General features: G+C 44.0%; 1 protein-coding gene across 3 annotated transcripts; it reads right to left on the minus strand.

Moving 5' to 3' along the window:
* Positions 1–627: 627 nt before the first annotated feature.
* On the minus strand, positions 628–8,848 carry LOC112293613 (uncharacterized). 3 transcript variants are annotated; one of them, XM_024543253.3, is made up of 9 exons: positions 8,195–8,848; positions 6,560–6,925; positions 5,799–6,058; positions 5,373–5,514; positions 4,689–5,063; positions 4,313–4,444; positions 4,032–4,160; positions 3,467–3,656; positions 628–3,326 (listed from the first exon to the last, which is right to left on the minus strand). In XM_024543253.3, the coding sequence occupies exons 1-9, from the start codon at positions 8,321–8,323 to the stop codon at positions 859–861; spliced, it is 4,191 nt and encodes a 1,396-aa protein (XP_024399021.1). In that variant the 5' UTR covers positions 8,324–8,848; the 3' UTR covers positions 628–858. The 3 variants fall into 3 exon arrangements, with proteins under 3 accessions (XP_024399021.1, XP_024399022.1, XP_024399023.1); XM_024543254.3 differs by having other exon boundaries at positions 6,572–6,925; positions 8,195–8,744; XM_024543255.3 differs by lacking the exons at positions 6,560–6,925; positions 8,195–8,848 and having other exon boundaries at positions 5,373–5,536; positions 5,799–5,939.
* Positions 8,849–10,074: the final 1,226 nt, after the last annotated feature.

Raw genomic sequence — 10,074 nt, forward strand, 5'->3', positions numbered from 1 at the left:
AGGGCAAGGTGTACACAAGTTTTAATGAACCAAGAGTAGTACACAAGAGCAATCATGTTGATAATGTGTTGAGAATGTTTTAGAAAGAGACACAAGAGTAGCTAGAAGTAATGTCCACTCACATACAAAACATGTACACATATTAGAGAGTATATAGAAGAAGAGAGCTCCTAAACAAAAACTATGTATTGATGTGGTTGTCTTACTTGTATACAAGAGGAAGAGAAGAAGATAAGCAATTTCTTCTCACTACATTCTAAAACACTAAAGCTACAGTATTCCCTATAACTACAATGAATGTTATGAACCGCGACACAGTTCTTGGGAGACAAATGCAGAAACTGCCAAAAAGAGAAGAAAAGGATTGCACAGCTTGCAGCTTGGGCCCCATTTCGACTTAGAATGGGAGATTTCTTGATAACTTATTAAACAAAGGGGTAGATTTGATATTATGACAAAATTCAGAGGTATGAGTGCAATTATCAAGAATACTGGAGTATTCTTGACATTTCAGAAAATTCCAGGAGTAGTTTTGAAATTTTCCCATGGTATTTTTATTCTAGAGTACTAAAATAAAAATGATGACCACAGTAGAGGAAAAACAACTTCGCGTATGAGCAGCACATGTCAATAGTAGGATAATAAATTTTGATCAATCAGATAAGATTGAATTTATCACATACATAAATTTGCACAATGCTCTTGGCTAAGGAACCCCTTTCTATCATAGTGTAGTGGGGAACAGAAGCTTTATCACAAAGAGCTGTCATTTTTGGTATCACTAACTCACTCAATACTGCAAGTAATTTAAATACCTGGATAAATTTTCGCGACAAGACGGCTTCTTTCAGGTTTTGATTAGAAGAAGCCAAAACCGTTGCTGGGTGCAGAGGCAAAGAGACTGTACTCTCCAGCAGATGAGCTAGACTTTCTCAGTTCATCCGACCCTCCCATACATTGTGGTTTTTCTGCACCATTCGTGGTGAGGTTATTCATACCACTTGCATCAGAATTCGAATCCTCCAGTGATCCATCCTTTTCGTTGGCCCCTCCGGTGATGGGCCATTTGGAGTGAAAAAGAGAGAAAACTGCTGTGGTTGGTGAGTCAGTGGGACGCCTATCCTTGACACCAGGGAAAGGTGATGAAGCATTTGAGACAGCCTGACCAACATGGCCATTCCGATTCTCACTAGAATGCCCAACATCTGCAGCCACAGCGCCTTCCGACCAACCGTTCTCAGACGAAAAACAAGGGACTCTTTCAGCAATGCCTCGACTAGAGAATTCCTTCCCTGGAATCCCAAACCGGGACAGAAACACCTGCTGAATGGTATTCTGATGTTGCTCTCGCAGTTGCAAGGGATTCAACCCATCCAGAATAGCAGGCAAATGACCTAGCCCCACAGGAGGCATGGGCCCTGGACCGTTCAAAGACATTGGAGGAAGTACTGCCATACATAATCCCCCAGGTCCAGCAACGGTATATCCACCTGCTTGAGGCATTTGCAACACACTAGTCCTCCCATGCGCTGCCCACGGGCTCACTGGATAGAACCCGAAAGGGTGGTGCATATTCAACGAACTAGGAGCTAAGTTCGGAGGTGGTATGGCATAATGCAAGGGTCCTTGGGAAGAAGACATGTCGGTAGCAAATGGATAGATGGGTCCGTTACATGGAGGCCTCAAAAGATTGTCCTGAGGACAGTTCACAAGCTGGTGCCCACTCGCATGAAGATGAGGACAGGTTTCCGATAGTGTACCTGAGGGTGAAGAACTACAGTGTGTTCGAGGGGATGGCGAGTCCGCTAAGAGTACCATATTGGCTGCTATCTGTGTTGTTGCAACTGAACTCGGTACATGCAGAGATTGTACCCCTTGTTCCGAACAAGAAGCCCCTGGTCGAGATTCAGTATTTGTTCTCTCCTCAGGTACAGCATAACCCTGAGCGTTTGCAACTAATGGCTCCCTCTGCACGGGCAAAGTCTTGGACGAAGAGTCAGATGTCGACGTTGTTAGTGAAACACTATCACCTTTGGTATCAGTCCCGGTAGCTAGGTCACCCTCCTGGCCATCATCAGCTGTAATACAAGTTTGAACCGGAATTGGTGCATTAGAGTCCGTCAATGTAAAGTCTTCTCCCTCCTCCGAAGTACATGAAATTTCAGATACACAAGGCTCATCTTTCCTACTCTCTGAAAATTCTACGGCTATCACACTTATTGCCTTGGGTGAGGTTGATTTAGGTCCAGCAATCCAGGGACTTCCAGGTTTTGCTTGAGCATGACAAAGACTGTCACTCCTCTCATGCACACTATCTAAAGGACGACGGCCAGCTGCTAAAACCTTTACTGTCACTCCGTTTGAGCTAATTGAAGAATTTACTGCGCGCGGAGTCCAAGTAGGTTTTACTACAACAGGCAAACCAGGGCCATTGTCAAGATACCCATGTCCTCTTGCGAAGCCATTTGGAGATAATCGTGATCCCCCATGATAGCTATTTGATAAATCCAATGAGGAACTTCTTGAATGTACTGCTTTAGTGGGTTTATCTGTGCTGTTCCCTGCCCTCTGACCCCTTCGCTCAAAAGTGGTAGCTGTGATTGATTTCTCCAGGGAATACTCGATTGGTTTCTGGGAAATTGCAGGATCCAGATTTCCAACCTCATTAGGCATTTTACTTGAACGACTCCCAAGATCGACACGTTCTCCTGATCTACTACCTCCATTTGCATCTCGAATTCCTAACTTACCAGGACCTCGATTCCCAATCTTAAACCGGGATCCTACATGAGGACTGCCACATGCACAGGACTGAAGTATCTCATGTTTGTTATTTATATTACATGATATATCGACCTCTTTCTCTGTAGTCCCTGCATCAAATTTATGAGGGCCATTCCTCTGCTGTACTTGAGAGCTTATGGCCCCTCTCTTTATAAAAAAATGAGCATTAGGTACCGTTCGTGGATTACCAAAGGTACTGTTTTCAGCTTCTGTTCTACAACTTCCATTTGAGTTGTCTGGTGACGTAGGTTTTCGATCCCGCGTTCTTCTTCTGACAGATTTTGACCTTTCTACAATGAAAGCACCATTCCCATTCCTCAAACCAAGAGGATCGTCGATAACTTGTGCAGGAGCGAAGGTTTCATGCTGGCTGGTACCTCCGTTCTCACGATCAAAGCCATCAGCTGAGGGCCTCGCTTCAATCATATCAGGAGATGAGGGTCTTGCAGACCTGCTATCCTCACTAATGTTACTTTCAATTCCTTCTACTTGACTACCTGAGTTGCTCTCCTGCTCCTCTTCATGCTCTTCATGCTCTTCATCTGAACAAGTCCAACAAGATCAATGTTCTGTATAATAACATATATAAAAAATTAAAAATTAAAAAAGAAGAGAAAAGAAAGAAAGAGCCTCTTTTCTTTTCAAAAGTATTTGACCCTCAGTGTTCAAATTCGACACTCACCTTGTGAGCTTGCTGTCAGACATTCGTTAGAAGCCAATGTGGCAAGGGTACAATTCATTCTATTGCATTTCACTTTACTTTTTAACTTCTCTTTTCTCCGTAGCTTCTTTTCTCTCTCTTTCTGTTTTCTTCGCTCCCGTCTCTCCTCCTCTTCACGCTTTTCACGCTCTTCCTCTTCCAAGAGCTTCTTCTGATCAGGCCGAATTGATTTTACATATTAAAGCATGTGCACTTGCAGTGTATTCAGACTTGTTTTCAACTAATAAAGTCATGGTAGAAGGATATAAACAAACATGAAGTCTCGAAACTATAAAGATAGTGTCAGTCATTTGCTCATAACAAGCAAATGCATAGCGCTGCTTCATAGAGCAAGGCAGATTGTTTCGAGAGGCTTTGCTTCATATACATGCGGAGGTGATAACTAAGCTATACGAGTGAGGCTAAAATGAAAAAGATTGATCATATTGCAAAGCACAACGATAATGACGCCCACTCTGTCTATACAGATTAGAGAAAAATAGAAGGTCCTTAGTGATTTAAAGGTAATAGACATCAGCTTACAAACCTGTTTCTCAAGGCTTGTAATTTCTTTACAAGCAACACGAACACGCTCTTCAAGTAGGCTCAAAGCTACACAGACAAAAATACTATGTGCATTCTGCCGAGCTGTGCCCTCTCTGAAAGCCTTTTCTACCTGTTGTCAAACAAATGAAAGATATCAGCACGCCTGATCCCAATCGCAACGTACACTGCCTACAGCGAGTACCCTCAACTTCACAAAACAATGATACACAGAAGAAAAATACATTTACTGGAATGAAGACCTTGGAAGCATAAAACGTATACCTGCTCTTTAAAAATAACTGTTGCTGCATCTAGCAAAAAGTCCCGAGCAAGCTCAGGGCTTTTCGCATGCTTTTGAGGGCGAGAAGCTTCACCCTCGTAATCATTCCCATCGTTGTCAATGGCATCTTCATCCTGTAGGTAAAAAAAATAATAATAATAAAAAATAATAATCGAGTTCAGCTCCTTCAATCTACATCTTGTGTCTTTAACCACGACATGAGCTATCATACGAAAGCCAGCCCGAACAAGAGAGCTCCCTGCTCGAAATGAAAACTATTTGTCTTCCTCCTCAAAATCTCTAGCATTTTCACGCAGAAGCAGAATGAGCCTACATAATTCATCCCAAGTTAAAGCCTTCGTGGACAATGTTAACTACCTCCTCTTCTTCAGTCTGTTCTGCGCGTTCAAAAAATCTCTGTATACTCTCCCCTTGGGTGATAGACAAATAGCCATCCCCAACAATCAGCCGTCGATGAACACACAATTGTCCTTTCAGAGCATGTGCTTTAGCAGAAAGCTCTGTACATCGACCATCTCGCTTCCAACCACGTACAGTGATGAAACAAGCACTAATACTTGCAAGGTCAAGGCTATCCACGTAAGCAGACTCAGATAGACCCACGTCCTCATAAGGAATAATATCGCTCTTTCCTTCTCCAGTGCCCAGTGCCCATTCAAAACGCTGAAATGCAATACTCCCATCACCGACAAAGCAGTCGTGCCAATCTACTTGCACTGCACTCTCTGAGACCTGAGGAAAAGGTAATGAAGTTCAAGATTATCAATATCACCCTCTAGAACGCCGAGGTAAAAACACATGTATAACTTCTTTTCTTTTCTTTTTCTTTTTCTTTTTTTCTTGTTTCCATTTTTTTTGCTCGAAAACCAATATTGTAAGTACCCACTTCGAGGCGATGTAAAGGACAAAGAAGGAACACTACTGCAGCTCGCTCATTCCCTTTCTCTTAAGACTGTCAACGTACATAATTCTAATTGAGCATTGTATTAGGAGCATACTGGATAGCCCATTAATCATTCAACTTAGAGTTCACTAATGTACCTCGTATCGAAATACAGTGTCAGCAGCGCAAAACCATCTAGTACACTGAGGTTCTCTGCGAGACCTTTTCAACTCTTTCATTTCCTTAAATTCACGAAGAACATTACGCCTACAATCTCGACAAAATCGCTTGCTGTTGAATCTGCCATTCACAGCAAGTACATCTGTTACAACCTCAGTACACCAGTATCTATTCAGAATTAATTAACACTACTCAGTAAAATGAAAAAAATTAAAATTAAAAAAATAATAATTATTAATTTAAAAAAAAAAAAAAAAAAAAATGTGATCGCGTTCTCAAGGAAACAGAGTTAATGTAAAGACCATCAGAAAACCAAACACAATTTATCGTTTCTTTGAACTTGCAGATGGACATCGTCTCCACTAATAGCCACTCTTAAAATGTGGAATTTCATGCAATCTTACCTGAAGATTAGTCTTTCGATGAAGTCTTCCTCTTTCATCCTTAGTAAAGAGCGCCTGGTTTCATCTCCCAAAGCAGACCAAAAGTCCACTAACGCCTCACAAGAGAGCCTCGCTGTATGCAACGCGCATGCCTCTTTTAGTCCATGTCCACGTCCATTAAAGCTCCCATTTTGACTAATCCAACCTCGTCCACCTCCACCACACGCATCAGGATACAGCAATTCCCGCTCTCGCTCTCTTGCCCGAGCACTCTCAAACACCTGCCAGCAGAAGTTCTATGTAAGCACGGAGGCTACTTGTAAGTGAGAGTTGCAATCATCAGACTGCCTTACGCTCTACCACTGTCATCACGTTCTGAGCTAGGAATCCAACTTTCAAAAGTAGCAGTCTGTCGGCAAACATCTTGGTGGATTGAATATCCAATGAGTTCACATATAGGTTGTACTCAAAATAAAGCTATGCACTCCAGAACTGTGACATGCCAGCACAAGTGTGGCCTAAACAGCCCAGGTGTCTATCATCGCAGAGTGACAACCTACAGTTAGACCCACTACACTAAAAGCCTGGAATATTGAAAGAACTATATGACTAATTCAAGGACACTAACACTTGAATGATTGTATGAGTTTTACCATTGACCAGCTACTTAGTAGACAGGAATCAGTCAGGTATTTAAGACATGATTTTGGTTTCCTTCGCTTCACAAGGACTAACGACAGAATCAGGAATCATTGACAAAAGTAAAGAAATGTGGGAGGTACATTTTGAAGCACCTCAAGCTGCATCCCATCCAGAAAGCAATCCAAGACCGTCAACATACTGTCACGAGTGGCTGCTAGGCCACCCCAAGGATGGACAGACGGATCCCTCGAGTCATCTGATAAGTCTGCAATTCCTGCGTTGTATCCATTTTGTATCACCTGCCTGCTATTAGTCCCTGAGCCATTGGTGTGCCCCACCATGCCTGCCTGTAAGGTCTTCCCATAGAATACAATTTGATTAAACCCCTCCACCAGAAGTCCATGGCACCGCGAACAATAAAGGTTCTTGCGCACTTGCTCAAAAAGTGTCTGCTTGTCGATGCGTAGCAAGTCGCGGCGAGCCACAACCGACAAACCACCCCAGAACTGCAAAAAGTCGTGAAATCCTAGGTTTAGACATTTGCTGCATTCGAAGTGCATAGCAGTCCTGCTGCAATATAAGAACTTCAGTAATGAATTGTTTCGGGAGAAGGTTGGGCACCAACTTCTCCGTTAACTGATCCATCAGCTGTCATCAAACCCGTATCCCCAACACCAACGAAACCAAGAGTGCCATTAATTGGATAGTTATCGTCTTGCAGACGAACAGAAGCAATCGACTACAAAATCCTGGAGGAGAGTCAATTGCAGAACTAGAACAATGCACGGTTGTTTTGCATTGAAAGATCCAACACAAAGAAGTTTGTAGATCACCGCCACATCAGTCAATCCAGTGGATAATCAAATACATTACTTTCCGCACTGTCGCACTGGACCTCACTTTCCATAAAAAATAGACTATTTTGAGCTGAATTTAAATTTGAATGTGAAGACACTTAGCTGTATCACAACCTAATTTCTTCCTTCTCAATGGAAGCAGTCAAAATTCCAAGAGCTTCATGAAGACAGAGGAGCAGTACTCATGATTCATAGAATTGTGCTGATCTGTTTAGAAACAAGATGAGGGCGATGACCGTTTAAGGCCATAAAAGACTCGGAGAGTGACAAAGTAACCCCAATTGAATTTACTACCGCAGTATCAGCAACTGTCTCTTATAAAACTTTCAATCGGCTCCGCCTGCCAACAACAACCTATTCTCACAGGACCTGAGACTCCAAAATCTTCATTGATGAGAACCACTTCTTTCCGCCTTGCAATCTAACATAAAATATTCGAATTTCAAAATTGAGCAACATCCGACATACAATGATCAGATGAGACCTATGAAAACTATACAACTGCTGAAGCAACAGAGCTACATTGATACGACGTCACAAATTGAAAATCAAAAACAAAATCCGCAACTCGTTGAGACCTGCCAATTCTTCGACTAGAAATTACGCAGACAAGTCGGCTGAAAACACTATCCATTGTTGGATAAGAATTGCATCTCAAGCCAGGCAAGGGGCATATTCATCTGGACAATCTGCCTGAATCAGCAATCAAATCTGGGCAGGAATTCACGGATCGAAGTGCACCAGGTCAACTGTAGAGTGGAAAAGATGACTGTATTCCATAGCCGATAATTTGAATCCAGGGGTTACCTATCTTCAGCAAATGAGGGATTTGTGTGGAATCTCGTTAACACACAATGGCTGTTTTAAATTGACAGGTAGAGGGAGAGGGGGAGGGAGGTCAGAAGAAGAGTGTACAACCTTGTGAAGCTGGGATAGAGTGACATCGTCAGTATTGGAGCGGGTCCATACAGCGGTGGGGCGTGCATCCGACACATTGAAATGCGAGGCGGACGTCGATGGCAATGCTTTGTGCAACAGACTCGGCATGATTTGTGAAGAATCCCTGGCCACGTCTTACACTGCGTCCTTCGTGTCGCCCATATGTCACTACCTCCCATACACTTACGCTGGGGTAAATCGGTGAGAGCCTGATGATTTCCCAACAAGGCAGCCCTCACTAGATCCAACTCACATTCAATTGGGCACCGAGCGAGATAGAACTATTAGAGCAAGCGAAGGCATCTAAAGGACTCTAGCGCAACAACAAAAGATCAATCCTTGGCACAAGTGCGAGGAAAACACCCACTCTCTCAGAGAGCACAATCTAGAAACAATCAAGGATAGAGAGGAGGCAAGTGAATGAGGAGCGGTAGGAGGAAGAGCAGATGGTGATGAATATGGACATGGAAGTGAATCAACCACGGACACCACCTGAATGAGAGCAGAATCCGATGTAAAATTAACACGAGAGAGCGCGAGTCCAATAGCCAAGCAATAGAGGGGGGGAAGGCAAAATACAAAACACAAAAAAGAAAAATGGCAAAAACGAAAAAAAAAAAAATAGGAACCACAAAAGGCAAACTACTGCGACGGCAATAGTGAGGTAGGAGTAGGGATGATGGGGGATTAGGGTTGTTGTTGTAGCGAGGCTTGCACAGGTCTCCTCATTGTGAGTGGGGGCCCTGAGGGCCTGGTGGTCCCTAGCTGGAATGAAATTTTACCCATTGACAGCAACTCCGTCAGGAACAGCAAATGGAATGAAAGGGAGGGGATGGGGAGGAGGAGGAGACTGAGCAGAGATACACAGTACTTGCTTGACAAAAGGGGCTGCTTTCTCTCTCACCCACCCAACCACAACAGAGAGCAGGTGATGAGAATGTGTCAATGTAGGGTGACAGTCCAGGGGACATACATGGCCCCAACTTCAATCCCCCCCCCCCCCTTTCATTCCTTCCCCTTCCTTCGCTTTCCCTTTCCTTCCATCGCCACTTCTGTGTACTATGGCCCCAGTTTCTGTCAACCACAAACATGCCCATGCCACCCTAACCCATACTCACTCAATCACTCAGAGGAGGGGGGACTCCACTGGTGCTCTCTCTCTCTCGCTCGGTCACTGTCTCTCCATTACCCCCAGATCCATCGCCTTCATCTCCTGCACTCCTTCCTTCCATGACTCTGTTTGTCTGTCTGTCTTTCTTTCATCTCTCTTATCGCTTTAGGGCATGCGTCAGTCAGCCACTCACACCATCTTATGGACCAGGGCAGCATGAGCATCATCATGCGCAGTTGGTCTCCGTCGACGACACCTGCTTCCACCTCCTCCTCCTCCCTCATGACCTTTGACTGACTGCCTGACTGAGTGCAGTAGTATTGTAAAAATGCCACGAGAGAGAGAGCAACAGTCAGTTCCATAAGAACGCAGCATGTCGTTGGGTCCTTCCTGCAGCGTTCATTCGGAAGAATGAATACGAGGGGAGGGCGGAATGTCAGTAGTAATGTCAAAAGAAGGAAATTACAGCACCACCGAAGAATGAATCCCCCTCCCTCCCTTTAAGACTACTGCTACTCCTGCTCCTGCTCCTGCTATGTGCAAGTCAGTCAGTCAGTCAGTAAGTAAGTAAGTGTGTGAGTGTGTGTGTGGGTCCAGCTCCACTGCCTTCCTTCCTTCCTGCTTTCCTTCACACCCCCCACCCCCTGCCCGCTTCTGATATTTTTCGTCCTCGGGCAGGAGTACCGGTCACTTTGCGATGAATGTCGTTCACTGGTTTCGGGATGATTCATCCGTGTGCTTTCATCTG

This window comes from Physcomitrium patens, chromosome 16 (assembly GCF_059467195.1).
Source record: "Physcomitrium patens ecotype Gransden chromosome 16, ASM5946719v1, whole genome shotgun sequence".
Lineage (NCBI taxonomy): Eukaryota > Viridiplantae > Streptophyta > Bryopsida > Funariales > Funariaceae > Physcomitrium > Physcomitrium patens.